Source organism: Heterodontus francisci, chromosome 11, assembly GCF_036365525.1.
Source record: "Heterodontus francisci isolate sHetFra1 chromosome 11, sHetFra1.hap1, whole genome shotgun sequence".
Taxonomy (NCBI): Eukaryota; Metazoa; Chordata; class Chondrichthyes; order Heterodontiformes; family Heterodontidae; genus Heterodontus; species Heterodontus francisci.
Window position 1 is genome coordinate 67,501,716 of NC_090381.1, and position 18,592 is coordinate 67,520,307.

General features: G+C 41.4%; 1 protein-coding gene across 5 annotated transcripts in view; it reads left to right on the forward strand.

Moving 5' to 3' along the window:
- The window catches only part of LOC137375294 (inactive N-acetylated-alpha-linked acidic dipeptidase-like protein 2), a 1,073,632-nt gene that overhangs the window by 769,095 nt on the left and 285,945 nt on the right, over positions 1-18,592 (forward strand). For all 5 annotated transcript variants that reach the window (XM_068042232.1, XM_068042235.1, XM_068042233.1 and 2 more), the window contains one exon: positions 10,931-11,127. In XM_068042232.1, coding sequence (XP_067898333.1) covers positions 10,931-11,127 — 197 coding nt within the window. The remainder of the gene's footprint in view (positions 1-10,930; positions 11,128-18,592) is intronic.

Below are 18,592 nucleotides of genomic sequence, written 5' to 3' on the forward strand. Positions count from 1 at the left end.
GCACAAAGTACAAATTTGAAAGGCTGAAAATTGCTAGAGTTGTGAAGATAATAGATCAGTAGGGATCTTATTTTATTCTCAGATACAGGATACTGCTTTAGCTTTTAAAATTTTCACATTGTCAGTAGGAAACTACTTAGCATTCAGCATCATTTGGGGCGTTTTAAATGAGCTTGGCAGTTTGGTGTGTTTGGCAGCAATCGAATGAGAAACGTTGTGAACAAAGCTCAAAATGCTGGTCGTGAAACAATACTATTTCATATTTCTTCGAGAAGTTGAATTGGAATTTGTACAGTGGTGATCTGCTTGATTGTTATAATCTTGAGATTATTAGATTCTAAGGGCTGAATTTTATGGGCCTCCTCAGGATGGGACAGAGATGGTTGGGCCTATGAAATTGCATTGGAAGGCAGGGGGTGGTGTGCCCGTTGCCTTCCCAACACCTTCCAATTTAGTCTGGGGTGCGAAAGGCCAATAACAGCAGTCCTGCCCCAGGCCAATTGAGGGTATTGAGAGGACCTCCAGCACGGTTGGGGTGGAGTGAGTCCCTCCTTTGGGGGCCATATTGGGCCTCCAGAGGGTCCCCTGATGTTGATTCCTGCCCCCCCCCCCCGGATAAGAGTCACCCCAACCCATCTCCAGGGACTACCCGAATGGCCCCAGCGATCCCAATCCCACATACCTTTCCTGGGGTCTTTGGAATCTTTGGTGCTGCAGGGCCTCCTGTAGTACCGGCAGTAGCCACTGCTCCTAGTGGTGCTGCTGGTGCTGTAGAGCTGCCGGCCCTCTAATTGACAGGCAGCACTTGGTGGTGGGAGCTCGTCCCTTGAAGGGACAATGTCCTCGGCAGTGGGCAGTTAATTGCCTGCCCGCTGTGGAATTGCAATGGGGTTCCAATAGAGGGCTGAGGCGGGGGTCACCTCCCGCCTTCCAGCCCCTACCAGGACTCCCATCATCAGAACAAAATTCAGCCCTAAGTTTCTCCCTTCTTTGCTTTGGTTTCATTCATCGTCTACATAATTTTACATCAGTTGCTTCTCCCTTCTTCACAAACTTTGACAAATATAATATATAATTTGAAAGGTTATTTGATGTATCAGAGTGAAAAAAGAACTTTCATTCATATAACACTTTTCATGTCCTCAGAACATCACAAAATGCATTATAATCAATAGATTGTGTTATGACCAGGTGAGAAAGATACCTAGGGCTCCCTTTTAGCCTTCACCTGGTCTTATTGTAATAGGGTTTAATTTTTAAACACACTGTGTTTTGAGCTCCCTATTTGGTGAATCCTTGTTCACCGCTTTCCAATTATAAGGCAAAGGAATGAGCACAAACAAGCTTTCTTAGGTTTAAAGAAGAAAAGTGAAATTTATTAAAACTTAAACTCTAATTCAGTTAACGTCTACAGATACAAGCCGCATCCCACGCTAGCATGTGTACGTGATACGTAGATGCAAATAGAGATAAAAAAGAGCAGAAGAAAAACATAGAGTGGAGAGGTTTGAGGGAATCTCTGAAGAGGGGTTTTTGTTACTGCGCTTCGAGCTCGCTGTAGTCCTTGCTTGTAGGTAGATCTTGCTTTCCATTGGGGCCCGGTATTCTTCTTAATGCTTGTCCACTGTAGGAGACTTTTCTCTCTTGGGGTTCATATATCTTCAATAGTTTCTGAAGTTTGTGTGAGAGATGAGAGCAGACAGGAGAAAGGCGGCAGCAAGCCAGCCAGGTGAGGTCTTTTCCAATCCAGGAGCGAACAGCTTTCTGAGTTTTAAAACTCTGTGGCAAGTTCAAATTCAAACAGCCAGTTAGTCATGTGACTAAGCTGGTCTGACCAGGACTTCTGTATTGGAGAAGCAATACAACAAGCAGTCTTGTTGCAAGACTGTCTGTCTGTGTGCAAAAAAGGTATGTCCGGCGAGGGGCCTGGCAATTCCTTATGATTTGCTCTCTTTTCTTCCCAGCAACATTTTAAAGTTTTTAATGTTCATGTGGCGAAATAATGTGTGCTTCATTCTTGGCAGGTGGGGGCCTGCATGACAATTGCTTTTGTTTTGCAGGAAATTGATTAAGGAGTATGTTTGATGCATTGTTATGCTGTATTTTTGTGATTTCCTTGGGACTGGAGTGAGGTTTAGCCAAGTTTAGTATAAGGTATGAGGCAACGACAGAGATAAAGACTGCAGCAGCTGAACACAAAGGCTTCTCTTTTTATTCTGTCTTAATTGCACTTTCACTTTGCTAGCATGTATGTTCTACAGCAACCTCTGGAGTACACAATGCAATTGCAATTTCAAACACTACAACACTACACCCCTCCCCATCTTAGTAAATGAGAGACATAGCATGTTTCAATGGTTTGTTTCTAAAAATGTAAATGATAAACTTAAACGTAAGTAGTTCATTTTGTAACAGTCAGAAGTATGGTGGGCATTTTCTCTCACAAGTAGGATATCGTCTGACTCATTTGATTCATGTTCTTCATCTGAGGTGTCGATGTCGGAATTGGATTCTATGCTTTGAAGAATGATGCGTTTCTTGTGATTATTGATCCTTTGTGTTGGTCATAACAAATGGTTGTTTGTCCTGAGGAGTTGTTTGTTTTCCGATATGGCCATCACGTTTCACAAGTACTTTATCTCCTGGCTTAAGCGGTGTAGCTCGAAGTTTCATGTTTCGCTCTGCATGTACTTTAATTCGATCTTTCTGTTCTCGATCGCATTCGCATACATGTTCATCATTAGCTCTGCAGGGTAGCTCAGGTAGATGTGTGTGCATAGGATGTGCAATGATGAGTGTAGTTGGAGATTTTCCAGTAGTCGAGTGAGGTGTCTCTCTGTAATTATGTAGAAAGTGATACAGCTGTTGCTTCCATGACTTGTTCTCAGCTGTAGCTGTATGTATCACTTTTTTCAAACTTTGCATAAGTCTTTCAACTTCGCCATTAGCTCTTGGCCAACGGGGTGTAATTTTCCAATGAGTGAACCCTAGGTAGTTCGCAAATTTGCTGAACGCATCACTGTTGAATCGGGGTCCATTATCACTTCTTATTGTTTGAGGGATTCCAAACAAAGCGAAGATCTGGTCAAGCTTAGGGATGACTACTTTTGTTGAAGTTGACATAACTAATTCTACAATTGAGAATCTGCTGTATTTGTCAGTGACAACAAGCAAGTGTTCACCTTTGGGCAAATCTGCAAAATCAACACTGACTTCAATCCATGGTCCTGGAGGTAGATCGGACACCTCGAGAGGATCATGAAGATTTGACATTGTGGTTGCTTTACATGGCAAACACTGATTGATTTTGTGCTCTACCATGCAGTCAATACCAGTGAAGCGATCAGCATACAGTTCAAGAATGTTTTTGTTAGGCAAAGGAATCGTGTATGTGGCTGCAAACATGAGCAGATCTGTTGCAGTGTGGAAACTGATAAGTGTGTCACATTTTCCAGGTAAGACATAGAATAGAGCTTTCGTTCTAGTGCCTTTGAATGAGACTGGTTCGTCAGTGTTGCAAGCAAAAATATTCATCTTCCCTGGTTTGCAGAGAATGGGGCAATCCTGAAGTTTGTTAAATGTTTTGTCTCCCATGACATTGACAGATGCTGCTGTATCTGAGAGCATCACCATCCCAACAGCCAATGGTCACTGTCACATATGGCTGTTTGCTGTGTCCGAGAGAGAGCTCGGAAGTATGTTCAGGGTTATCCACCTCTACTTTGGCTACATTCTCTCGCCTTTTTGCTGTGGTATGCATACATGACACCCTTCTGTTGGTATTGCTCTTCCTAGTTAATTTTGTTGATAAGTGACAAGCATGAGCAATGTGGTTGGGTTTTCCACAGGCTTTAGACCGTTTACCTATAGCAGAACATTCTGTCCGGTGTGGGTAAGCACCACCACAGTGGAAACATTCTTTGGATAAGTCACAGCTCTGTGAGACGGCTGTTGTTGCTTTGAGGTGGTTTCCTGGCATGTGAGCAATAAATAGTGTTCACAGGAGTTGAAATTGGAGTGTGGTAGTTACCGTTAGTACCTTCAACTTCAATAGCTCTGGACTCTGAGAGCGACAGTGATCTTGCTAACTCCTGCAGCTCTGACAGCTTTCTGTCTTTCTCGAGTGCTTTTTGGCATAGTTGACTGGAGAGACAGCCTTAGATAATTTGTGTTTTGATTTCCCGTTCAATATGTTCAACACCACCAAAGTCACATTTGGTTGCTATTTGCCTTAAACGTGTGCAATATTGATCAATTGTCTCGTTTGCTTCTTGATTAGTGCGTCAGAAGATAATGATTTTGCATATGATGTATTTCTTAGGCGTGAAGTAGGTTGTCAGTACATTTTTTGCTGAGTTGTAGTCATTTTGCTCAGGTGTAAGTGTCTCAAAGATATCTTCTAATTCTTCACATCCATGGTGTAGAAGCAAGGCCTTTTTCCTTGTGTTGTCTGTGATTGTGAAATCTGCCATCGCACCATTGAAATGTCGCAGTCAGCATGGGGATACCGATGATGGCTCTGAATGTACATCAAAAGGTGGTAGATTGAGCATAGATAGCGCCATATTGATGAGCAATGCAATGATAAAGGATCCGGGATTGCACTCCTTTCAGAGGAAACTTCACTGCAGTGATCTGAGATTTTTTTTTGGATTGGATGGTTATTTTGGAAATGTCAGTGTGTGTTTAGACACTGTACAAACTTCCTGTGTACCACTCTAACTGTCTCCAAGTTAAAATGCTGTCTGTGAAAGTAGTGTCATGGAGACTCCACCTGCCACGAATGAGGCATATTAATTTCGTCACGTGAACATTGATTTTAAACTGTTGCTGGAGTGAAGAGATGACTTGTTTAAAGAGATCAGCAGTGGTTGGAAAACAATTGCATTCTAAGAGACAGGCCTGGAGACAATAGAACAGCTCCCCGATCCAATTAAGCCAAATGGATTTGATCACCAGACATTGAATGTGAAAGAAAGCCAGCATTCCAGAGCTAAGATGGAGGAGTTTGTTAAAACAGCTAGAAACATGACTAACCTGCTGACCCAGATTTTGTTTGAACTGCTCACTGCACAATTTGTGTAAGATTGCAACTGAACTTGGAAGAAGAGAGCCTCTCTCCTGGCTAGCTCTCTCTCGCTCTCTCTCATGAATCTCTGGATCCACTGTCATCATTTAAACCTCAAGAGAGAAAAGACACCTGCATCAAAACAAGTTTTAAAGCGTGTGCTGGGCCCCAACGAAACGGCAAGACTTACCGGCAATCAAAGTCTCTACATCGTACTGAATGGACCGTAAATAAATCCCAGCTATTGCTTCAAACTTTTCCCCTTTATTCGTTCTACTTTTCTCTCTCTATCTGTGTGTGTGTTTATCGCGTATGCATGCTGGCGTGGTCATGTCGCGTATTCATGTCGTGGTCATGTCGTTAACCGAATTAGAGTTTAAAGTTAATAAACCTCCACCTTTCCTGTTTAAATCTAAGAAAACCTGTCTGGTTGATTTCTTTGCCTTATAATTGGAGAGCAGTGAACAAGGATTCACTGAGAGGGAGCTAAAAACACGATGTTTTTAAAATTAAACCCTGTTAGGATTAAACCAGGCAAAGGCTGAGAAGGAACCCCTAGACCCCTTTCTCACCTGGTCATAACAATAGACAAAAACTTCCAAAATTTTCATACCTGAAAGCAATGTTTCCATTTTTTTCATCCTTTTTCTGTTTACCACATCGCCATTGTGATGTCCTTGGGACTGGAGTGAGGTTTAGTTGAGTTTAATATAAGGTATGAGGCAAAGACAAAGACTGCAGCAGCTGAACACAAAGGCTTCTCCTTTTATTCTGTCTTAGTTTAACTTTCACTTTGCAAGCATGTGTGTTCTATAACATCCTCTAGAGTATACAATGCACAATGTAATTGCAGTTTCAGAACACTACAGCACTACAATTGGATGATTGTTAATTTGATAGGTTTGCACCTACAGATTCTGTTATTGCTTGCTCTAGATTTCAGCTGGGTCATCAAGTGGAGATAATGATGACATGACATATTTCCTTGCAAGGAGGAAGGAAAATATTCACTTAGTGCCATGTAACAACTTAGACAAAGGTCTGCAAGCATCCAACATCCCCACCCTGTTGATAGGGGTAGGTATGTACTTGAGGATGGTGGAGTGGAGAGTGTATAGGGAGGATATTAGGACCCTATGAACCTAGAGGTGTCTACTTTATTCACAACTTAAAAATGTCATTAGCTTTTAGAACAATTCCTACACTATCAAGCTGCATTTTCATTTGCAGTTTTTCATCTCATTTGCCTTTAAGAAAGATTCTATTTGTGAATGTTTCAGATAAACAAAACCAGAAGTATTCCTCTAGGCCCCACAAGAAAAGTTTAAACCTCCCCTGCCCCATATTCCTCCCACCACCCCCCCCCCTCACTTTTCTACTGTGAGTCTTCCTGGAACGTGCTTCCCCAAACTTACCAGAGGTCGGTAGCTGCTTCCTGCCCACATTCGGGGCAGTATACTACCCGTCAAGACACGAGGTGATCAGTCTCGGACTTGCAGCTGCTCTTCTGTTCTCTGAGTCCTTGACTCAGGGTACCTTCTCGAGTGTTCTTTCCCGGGGTTCTCGTGCTGTCCCCAGTTTCAGTCAGGGGGCCAAATGCTGTTTCCAAGACCCTCCCCTCTTACATACTCATAGGGGTTTGGTATAATGACATTATGATAATTCCTTATTTGGTTCAGTGAGAACCTGGTCAGCACTTCTTGATTCTTTACACTCTCCCATTGTCTACTCGCAACTCATTTGTCTGGTTTGTGCAAGGACACTGTCTGGTAGCATCTCCCTTGTTTCAGCATGTGTTTCTATACTGTCTACAATTCCTTGTCCATCTGTGTGCTGTGGCCCCTTTCTTCTCAGCCGCCCTGTGTTTCAACACACTGTGTATTGTTGTGTGACTAGCCCCTTTGTTCCAACTAAGTTCTTATATGTTTTTACTGGGTCTACAGGATGCACTGGCTGCTTGTCCTCTTCTGGTAGATGCTCCCTAATTAATTCTTTGGATCATTGATTTATGTAGCATGTAGCAAATCACAGTGATCCTGGAGACATTAGTAGTGTTATATAATAGGACACCCCACCCAATCGTAGTGTTGTTTCAAGGTGCCAATGGCTTGTTTACTAGTTATTCTATAACTCAAAGCACTCTATTGTACCCGTGCTTGGCAGTTGTTTGTGAGTGTTGTAGAAATGTCATTAACTAGGACACTGGACAGTATCTTTGGTCACTCTTCTATATGAGTTAAATAATAAGGGCATGGTAGATTGTCCAATAAGATCTCATAATTGTTGCTTGGGAAATAAACATTCACCTATGCTAATGGTCAAAAATGGGATGAACATTAATGTAGTCGATTAAGACATAACTATTGAGTGCAGGAGCTGGTAAGATGACATCAGTATCATCACTAATGTCCTTGTCTTTAGTGAATGCTACCATATGAAAAGTGTAGGGACTTCTCATAATGTTGCCTAGTGTCCATTGGAAAAGTGATTTAAATGCCTCCTCTGAGAAACAAGACTGAATAGACTTGTGAATAGCAAATTTTTACGACCAGTGAGAAAGAAGTCTAGGGCTCCTCTTTGGTGAATCCTTGTTCATTGCTTTCCAATTATAAGGCAAAGACACCAGCACAAACAAGCTTTCTTAGGTTTAAAGAAGAAAAGTTGAAATTTATTGAACTTAAACTTTAATTTAGTTAGCGCCTACGAATACACACTGTGCCCCATGCTAGCATGCATACGCGATACACTCATGCAAATAGAGACAGAAAAGAGCAGAAGAAAAATAAAGTAGATAGGTTTGAGTCAATATCTGAAGAGTTGTTGTTACGGTTCTTTGAACTCACTGTAGAGTCCTTGATTGTAGGTAGATCTTGCTTTTCGTTGGGGCCAAGTATTCTTCTTAAACCTTGTTTGCCGAAGGAGACTTTTCTCTCTTGGGGTTCATGTGTTTTCAGTGGATTCAGAGGCTTGTGAGAAAGAGATGGGAGCATACAGGAGGAGAGGAGGTCTGCTTCAGTCCAGCAGCATTTAGCTTTCTTGCCAGTTCAAAACACTGTCTCTACAATTTAAAACTCCCCATGTTGGCCAGCAGGGTGGTCACATGACCGACTGGTATAACCACTTCTGGCTTTGTGTATTGTGTGGGTCAGGGAATGGTTCTTTGTCTACAAATATTGTCTGTTAATATGCAAAAATGTCTTTCCAGCCAGGGGCCTGGCAAACCCTTGTAACAGGCCTTCTCTTCTTCCCAGCAACAATTTGAAATTTAATGTCCATGTGGCGAAATTAATGTGCCTCATTCTTGGCAGGTGGGGGCCTGTATGACACAAATAAACAAAGTTGTTTATATGGCCTTTGTGATGGAGTCTGCATGTGCAGACTGTTAACTGAACTGCTGACTTGTTGAATATGTTTTTGTAAGGTGCACTGATTCTGGTTTCAAAGCTTTTTTTTGAGACAGTCCACTGGAAAATAAAACTAAAAGGGTCAGAATTCTGGGAAAACAAAACTGGTTAGGACCACTTAAAAACACAGAACACACAGTCATATGACTAAAGGTGGACTAGGGCTATTCAAGCTCAGTCTACAAGACTGCAGAACTGAAACAGGCTGGGAGCTGCTGGTTTTAAAACAAAGACAGGCTGCAAAGAGAAAAAACTTGACTTTGGAGCTGGCCATCGGCAAATACAACTTGCCGCAGCTGTTTTTGTTGATCTAAAGAGCTACAGGGAAAAGTCGGGGCTGTTTTCCTTGGGGAAGAGAAGGTTAAGAGGAGATTTGATAGAGGTATTCAAAATCATGAGGGGGTCTGGACAAAATAGATAGGGAGAAACTGTTCCCATTGGTGGAAGGATCGAGAACAAGAGGGCACAGATTTAAGGTAATTGCAAAAGAAGCAATAGTGACATAAGGAAAAACTTTACATGCAGTGAGTTGTTATGGATCTGAAATACACTGCCTGAGCTGTGGTGGAGGCAGGTTCAATTGAGGCATTCGAGAGTGCGATGGATTATTATCTGAAAAGAAAGAACATGCAGGGCTACAGGGAGAAGGTGGTGGAGTAGCACAAAGTGAATTGCTCCTTCAGAGAGTCAGCACAGACACAATGGGCTGAATGGCCTCCTTCTGTGCTGTAACAATTCTCTGATTCTAAGACTGCCATGAGCAGGACTGGGGTCAGTCGAGAGGCAACAAGACCGAAACATTTAAGTGAAGACTGCAATGCCCACTGTCAGTGAAAAGACTTTACTTCCATTTCAGTGTCTTCAAGGACAGGAGTTGGACATCTACCTGAAGAAGTTAATGGTTTTGAAGAAGTTTATGACTGTTCAGTGCTATCTTTGCTGTGTGTAATCCCCAGTGGAGCTGTGAGATCTATCTTTGTTGCATCTGATAATTAACGTGCAATCTTTAAGCTAGATGTACATTGACTGTGATTTAACTGTTAGTTCCTGTTTAGTTTATGTTGGTTTTAATTTAAGTGTTTTAGTAAAATTTATAAAAGTGAAATCTTGTCCGTTAGTGGTTTTTTTTCTAAATTGGGGTTGGTCGGTGGATTTGATTCTTTTGGTTTGGTGATCTGCACGGGGATTATAACACCTCATACATACTGGAATGAGCATGAGATATTAAGTGTTATGACTTTTATCGCCACTGGCAATGCCATGTATGTGGGGAAGTTTGGCTGGAGTTCAGGTTCCCGTATGCACCACTACTCTGTCATGGTAATCTAGAAAATCGCAGTCCCTGTATGTGCCCTCTCTATCTGAATCCATGATTTAGGATAATGGATAAAGGCTGTCCACATCTGATGCCAGTATAAACTTCAGAACATGACAACCAACATTTTTTTAAAAACCTCAAATAAATAGATTTTTATTTGTTGACTGAGTGACATGCTCAGAAAGTTGTTAGAATATTTAAGAGTCTCCAATTCAAGCTACTATGAAATTTAGAAAGGTTTGTGTTAGCCAAATTGTTTACGCACTGTGTTGGAACACACTCCTTTTGCCTAAGTCCAGAAAGCTTTGGTGCAGATTGGCAGAATCAAGGTTCAGTGGTGCAGTGGTTAGCACCACAGCCTCTCAGCTCCAGCGACCCAGGTTCAATTCTGGGTACTGCCTGTGTGGAGTTTGCAAGTTCTCCCTGTGACTGCATGGGTTTTCGCCGGGTGCTCCAGTTTCCTCCCACAGCCAAAGACTTGCAGGTTGATAGGTAAATTGGCCATTGTAAATTGCCCCTAGTATAGGTAGGTGGTAGGGGAATTGCACTGAATGGATGGAAATCCAACAGGGGCAATTTTTACCCATAAATCCCATTCTCCTTCTTGTTTTGCGACCAGCAACTGGGCCTAATGGCATTGTGTTTTACTGTTTCTGTGTGTTTTATCTATAAATTAAGCTGAATATTAATTTCAGTCAGAGCACATTGTTCAGACAATATACTGTTTTCATCTTCCAAAGAAGTAAGGGGCACATGATGGGCATCCAAAGAGATTTCCAGTGGCTGATATCACAATAAAAGGTACCTGGTAATTATGTTACCATGTTATCTCATTCATGATATGGTGCATAGGAGAACCAATGTTATGAAAACAAAAGTGTTGGGGAAAAAACCTGAACTGTTAAAGGGTTATCATAGTTAGAGGTTTACAGTGGTAAATATTCCTATTTGTCATACTATGTGACATCAGACCAATAACAGCATAGTTCAATTGTGCAGACAAATATATATCAAAAATAAGCTTCAGTTGTTAAATACCTAATTTATTAAATTTATTTCCTGTTCTTCATGTATGAAGATGATTAGTGAAAAGTTCTTTGATAGCACTCAATGAACAGCATAAAATATTTTTGTTTCCAGATAAATATGTTATTGTTGGTAGTCATCATGGCAGCAGTGAAGAACTCTGGACCAGCAGCACTGCCATCATTACAGAAATAATCAAGACTATGATGTCCCAGGCTCAGAAGAGACGTTGGCGGCCAAACCGCAGCATTATGTTTTGTTCCTGGGGAGGAAGTATATTTGGCAATGTTGGCTCATATGAATGGGCGGAGGTAGGGACTATTGTGTACTCTAAAAATACTTTCTTTTCTTCCTTTGAAGATCATATCTTGCCAATTCAAAATGTACTCATGCAAGTTAATTAGGAATATAATAAGCATAAACAATCGTGGAATTTTACTATCCCCGTAGAAATGGGCTTGGAGGGCTTTGGGGCTGGCAAAATGGCAGGGGAATGTTTTGGAGTGGAACCCCGACATCTTCCCACCACCAGGCAAATTTCCCAGAAGTGGTCAGGCAGCGGGATTGGCAGTGGGCAGTCAAATGAGGCTGTTAAACAGCCAATTGACAGCAATTTTGAAGTAGATTTTATATTTTCCCTGGGGAGCACGGGAGCGGCAGGAGCTCTCCAGTTCAAAGAGTTCAGTGGCAGGTGAGTGATGGCTGGAAATGGCAGCCATTGAGTACAGCTGCGTTGTGAAACAGGCAGGCTAAGATTCAGTTAATGAAAGGATTGAAAAGTTGGAGGGATTGCACAGTGTGAGCCCATAGCAGAGGGCACTTAATGGAAGGGTCTCTCCCAGGTGTAGGCAGCACTTGGGGTTTGAGAGGCTTTGAGCCTTGAGGGCTCCAATTCTCAGTGGGTGGTATGCATTCTGAAGAGTGCAGGCCCTCTGATTGGCTGGCAGCTCTTGGAGGCAGGATCTTCACCCTGAAAGGAACAGAACCCCTGATACCAGGCAGTTAATTACCTGAAGTGCATAGAATTGCATTGAGGCTTCCAGAAATGGCCACGGCAGTGATGCCCCCAGCTTTTGACCTGCCTTCGGGGCCAACACCGCAGCCATTAAATTCAGCCCTATGTGTGCAGCCTGTGGGAAGGCTGATGACTGTTCTTTAAATATGGCGCCTTCCTTTGAGTTGCCAAAACTTTCTGCCGCCTGCCACCTGTTATTGGCCAGCTCTCTGAGGATGTCCCACCACCTGCCAGTGCGGCCGCACGACCCAAATTCATCCCTGGCATCGGGACTTGCTCTCAATTAGGAAAATCCTGCCTAATATGTCAGAATTAGTACGTGTTGAAACCTGTTCCCCCATATGCAGCTTCACTTAGCGACCTGACGATATTTGCAGTATCTGTCAAAGCACTTTTAGTTTAAGTAAGCCTTCTGAATGAACACTTTACATAAAAATAACACAACTCATCAGCACAAGCTGTTTTCTGGCTATGAATGTGATGCGTATAAGGTATAGTTTGAGATTCAATTTAAATTCATATATTTTGGTTAATTTTTGTGTTCAGTTAAGATGAGGAATGTCAATGCTGGAAAACCAAAACACATTTCTACTTTGAATATCCAGTATTAGTATTGAGCACACCCAATTCAGTTATAACACTGCCAGAAGAACAAATGTCCCTCTATTCTTATACAAATTTGACATTTCCATTTTCTCAGTAACATCCCCTTGTAGCTTCTGAGTGAAATTCAAAACCATTTTGTACTGTGCACTCTGGTAACTGAGTTGAGAGTCTGTGATAGAACCATAATTTTTGCCTGAGGTAGCCATTCCCATCCCACCTGATGGAATCCATGAAGAATTGGGGGAAAACAGAAGGAAAGAGAGAAAATGGGTAAAAACAAAAAGGAAATGGCAAAACTATAGGGAAGCTATAGGGGAATGGATAATAACAAGAAAATGGGCAGTGTGGAACTCGGTAGCAATAGTGAAAATAAAGGACACTGGGGAAATGGGCAACAGCAGGGGAAAAAGGCAACAACCAGGAAAAAAGGAAGCACTATGAACGAATGACAGCAAGGGAAAGGGAAGGGAGGACTGGGTGAAATTGGATAATGGAAAATGAGAGGGATGGGGCGAAACAAAAAACAAGGAGGCTGCTGCAATAGGAAAAAAATAAGAAATACTGGGAAAGAAAAGAATACTAGAGAAAACAAAGGTACAAGAATCAAAACTAAACTATCATTAAAATACATGGAGCATACAGATTTTTATATAAGTTTTATCCAATATCTGTGTAGAAAAGTGGGTGATAGGGCAGGTGGCCAGGCACAACTGTCTTGGTGGACAGAATGGGAAGTGATAACTTGGTCTGTGTTTCTTATTGTTACAGATTGCAAATGTGGTCATTATATGGCCAGTACCTTGTAGTTAGGGATTATGTCCACATAGAATCTTTGAATGATAGAGCACAGAAGGAGGCCTTTCAACTGTCATCAGTATCTCCTAATTCCTGCCTGCTCTGTTTTCCACTCTTTAGCATGTTCTCCGTATTCTCCTAATATTCCTATTTTGTCTGTGCTGCTCCTTGATTGAGCGATCCAATTAATCTCACTACCCTGCTCTTTCCCCATAGCCTTGTAAATGTTTCCCTTACAAGTATTTATCCAATTCCCTTTTGAAAGTTATTATTGATTCTACTTCTACCACCTTTCAGCCAGTGCATTCTAGATCACAACACACTCTGTAAAAAAAAAGTCTGACAAAATAATAAAATTCCAAAAAAGTGATTTCCTCTACATGCTTTGTGCTATGAAATCCTAAAGACATTTATGACTTTGTCATGTATAGTGTAAAAGGGAAATCTCTGATATTATCTTGGAAGGTGCTTTAAGCGAGCATGGATTGGAAATACTGTGGCCTCCATTCTCCATATCACATTTCTATTAGAGGGCAGCTTGACATCAGAAGCATAGCATATCCTGTAGTCAGATCTGAGGGTTGCCATCTAATTTTTTTTTCCAGTTGCTATATTGGTCATACATACCCTTAATTTGAATTAAGGGTATGTGCTGATGCAGATTGCAAGGATTTTGTCAACAAAAAGGTGATTTCCTTTCATCCAAAAGAAAAAAACACAATATTTTCTCACCTAACTCAGAGTGTGAATTCTAACCCATTGTTTCATCTATTCCTCAATTTGTAATTTTTATTATCTTTAATTCACAGACATATGGAAAGTGCTCACTTAAACAGAACTAATTATATTAGTACAATCACTGAATCTTTCTAAGTATGCCTCTCGAAACAAAAGATGTAGCACTTTAAAAGTATCAGTGTACAATATTTGAAGTGGAAAACTTTGCAGAGCTGTGTCGATAGAGCAAGGGAATAGGACTAATTGGCTAGCACTTTCAAAGAGCTGGCACAGGCATAATGGGCTGGATGCCTTCCTTCGGTGCTGCATCATTCTATGATGATAACTACTATTTAATATCAAACAGAAAATATTCTTTTAGCAGCTGAGAAGCCTGTGATAACTAGACGACATATCTGGTTTCGCCATGCATTAGGCTGTAGAATGAACAGACAGCTCAGCAGCTTGCACAAAAATGGACCCAAAAAGTATTAAACTTGAAACTATTTCTATGTTATAAATAATGATGAGTACCTACAGTGATTTCAAGACTGTAACTTATCCCATGGCTTTTCTTACTGTCAATCTCAAATATCCATTGTACTTTATACAGGAAATATGGGCAGAAAAATTCAACTCAAAACTGCCAACTTTTCCCTTGAAAAACAGGCAGTTGGCAGTAAAAAAAACCAGGCCACACCACTGACACCCAAGATCCACCTGATGCAATATTCAGGTGGTGCTGTAAGTGGGTGAGCAGTTTGCCCATGTAAAACAGGCATAACGATGCTTAAATATGCAAATAAGTGCCAAGCACCAGTTGTAGGACCTGTTGCAAAATTCAGGTGCAAATGGCCAAAGAGTTCATCTGTACCCTAGTTGTAGCAGGCAGTGACAAGGAAGAGAAAAGGCAAGTGAAAAATTATCTATGGTAGTAAAGGCCTGCTCGGGTCTGCAAATGAAACCGGACCCGAGCCTGCCAGAACTGCATCCGACCCGAGCCCAACCCGGCCCGAGTCCTTTGGCTTTTTTCCCATGCCCGACCCGACCCAACCACCGGAATAAAATTGATTATATTAAAGAGGTTGCGCTCTACCTTGGATGGAATCGCTCACTGCAGACTAGTGCAGAGTCCAAATGCACGTTTCCCACCTTGACGTCCTGGCTGTCACTGTGTCCGTCCGACCTGGCCCGACCCGACCCCAGCCCGTATGTTGGATCCGGAAGAGTGACCCGACCTGACCCGAACCCGACACATGTCGTCGGGCCCAGTCGGGTTCAGGTCGGGTAGCCGTGCTCTATATGGTCGGGCCAGGAGGAGCAGGAGTGCTCTTCGAGGCTAAAAAAGAGTAATGTGCGCTGCTCTGTGCTTTCCTGGTCCTCCCAGCTCCCTGACCTACCTTCCTGCCAACGAGGTTACCCTCTGGGCTGCCTGATATTACACTGTCTGGACCTGACACAGGATGACTGTTTGGCATTTATAGCTCACTGGCAACATGGTAACGAGGCCCCATCCTGGGTCTGGTTGAGGCCTCCTGGGGTCATAAATGGGCTGCACCCACCAAAGTCAAATTTCTTCCCCTTGAAAACTATATTCTTTCTGAACATCCTATTGCACTTTCTGATCTGTCAACTAGAAATCCACAAGGACTAAAAAAGTAACACTTTAACTGCAACATATAAAGATCTATCAAGTGTCTTTTCATCACGAGATAACAAAATTAGTTTTTTACCCATTAGCAGGAAAATCTCAACCTAAAGAGAGAGAAAAAAGCTACCAACATTAAACAAAGTTTTCAGCCCTGAAACAAACTTAATTACAGAGAGCTAAAATGTGTCGCATTTATTACAAATAATAATAGCAAGCGAGACTGAACTCATGGTTGTAATCTAATCATTGAATCTAGATGACTTTCATTAAACCCCTTGAGCTATGCTCTTGTGGTTTATGACGTCTTCTGTTCCTTTTGATTGTATTACAGCTATGTAATTACTTTCTGCTATCTATTGTTTTTAAATATACGATCTATATTATTCAGTTGTAAATAATGTCTTTCTTTTACTGTCTGAAATTGTGTTATTCTTCATTGATCAGAACATAAAAATGCTTCACATTCTTTAATGCAATTAGTTTCAGTGCCCACTTTTAATTGGCATTACAGTGAGACATACAATGATTATGCAATTGAGACAATAGTGTAAATTGTAAAAGAATAATTTGTTAGTGAGGTACAAGCAAAATGCATTTGAGATTATATGTCACCCATAAAAGAAATTAACTATTGACTACACATTTCTGATGTGATCTGAAGTTTTTACTTAAACCTTAAGTATGCTACTTGCATTCTGTGTTGCTATGAACAGAATTGGAGGAAGAGTGAATGTTGAATATTGACACACAGTTGCATGGTGCAAAAAGTGGATTGTTTTTTCTGGCAGGGAGCAGTTTTCTTTTTCCACATTGATATTCATCAGTTAATTTACTTTTGATTGTGCCAATTTTTCTCATCTGAGGTATAGAATTAGATTCGTCTGATGGGAATGGGATGGTCTCACACAGAGAAGAAAAGCTAAAGGAAAGATTTTTTCCCTGACTGTAGAACAAAGGCTGATGATAAAAATTGAAAAAGATGACACTAAGGCATTTTTAAAAATTGAATTTTCATGAGCATTTTCTTTTGATTAAAGACCACGTTGCATCGATACTGCTCCAAAGTGGCAGCATTGGCAGTTTAGGAGCTGAGGGCCATGCACTGCTTACATTTCATCAAAAATAATGGTTGTTCTCTTCCGTGCAAAATAGCGAGCCACATTTAGGATGGGTTTAAGGACATATTTTTGTATGTTGCAAGATGGCATTCATAAGTTGTTTTGCAGCAATACAGCAGGAATAAAACCCAATCCTATATGTAGCTTGCAATCTTGTTTTTGCACAAATGCCTCAAATCAGCAGAACATTGCAATTAAATTACACGTATCAGAAAAGTACATCAGATTGTTAAGGTCAGTAGTTTCTTTTTGGTAGCAAAAGATCATAAAAGCTACACTTGCTATTTGCTCCTATATAAAGCATACGATGTAATAAAACATCTTAAAGTGTATTGTAGATGCGAAAAAGGATTTTCAAATTGATGCATAGGCAGAATCCTAGAGCAGGGAAGGCCCAAGGTTTCATTGTGGGGCCCTGCTCCTCCAGGCCCACAAGGAAATGAAAAAAAAACTTACCTTTTTGGTCTCTTCTGGCCCTGCCACCATTGCACCCCTGCTCAAGCCTCAGGTTAAAATCATACACATGTACGCACATACGAACTAGGAGCAGGAGTGTGCTATTCAGCCCCTTGAGCCTGCACCGCCATTCTGTAAGATCATGGCTGATCTGTTTGTGGGCTCAAATCCACTTTCCTGTCTACCCCCAATACCCTTTGACTCCCTAGTTTGTCAAGAATCTGTCTACCTCTGCCTTAAAAACATTCCAAAACCCTGCCTCCACTGCTCTCTGGGGAAGAGAATTCTACAGACTCACAACACTCTGAGAGAAAACATTTCTCCTCATCTCTGTCTTAAATGAGAGCCCCCTTATTTTTAAATTGTGCCCCCTAGTTTTGGTCTCTCCCACAAACGGAAACATCCTTCCAACAACCATCCTGTCAATAATAAATAAAAGCAAAATACTGCAGATGCTGGAAATCTGAAATAAAAACAAAAAGTTCTGGAAAATACTCCAGCAGGTCTTGCAGCATCTGTGGAGAGAGAAGCAAAGTTAACATTTCAGGTCAGTGACCTTCCATCCTTTCAAATCCCCTCAGGATCTTATGTGTTTCAATAAAATCACCTCTCATCCTTCTAAACGTCAATGAATACAGACCCAATCTGTACAATTTTTCCTCATAAGATAACCCTCTCACCCCTGGAATCAGTCGAGTGAACCTTCTCTGAACTGCTTGCAATACAATTATATCCTTTCTTGAGTAAGGAGACAGAAACTGTACACAATACTCCATATGTAGTCTCACCAATGCCCTGTACAACTGCAGCAAATCATCTTTACTTTTATATTCCATTTCCCTTGCAATAAATGACAACATTGCATTTGCCTTCTTAATCACTTGCTGTACCTGTATACTAACCTTTTGTGCTTCGTGCACTAGGACCCCCTGCATCTCAGAGCTCTGCAATCTCTATCCATTTAAATAATATGTTGCTTTTCTATTTTTTCGGCCATAGTGGACAAGTTCACACTGTCACGCATTATACTCCATCTGCCAAATCTTTGCCCAGTCCTATCTTTTATGCCTTCGCAGACTCCTTATGTCATCTTCACAACTTACTCTCCTACCTATCTTGGTGACCTACCTACCTATCAGCAAATTCAATGCCTGATCTACATATTTGAATCAGACATCACCAGCTTTGGCGAGAATTCTTGCCGCCTTCGTTTTAAAATTGCAGTCTGTCAGATCAGGGTAGGAAATAAGTGGTAAAACCTCTGTTCCATTTTAACTACTACCAAGTCTGGCTTCCTCCAGGAACTGAGAGGCAGTGGGTGATGTAAGTGTAAGCAAGTTATTTAACATGGACTGTGAACACTGAAGCACATGACATAATTTTAAATTGGACATTGTTGTTTCTCCCATAATGGTGAC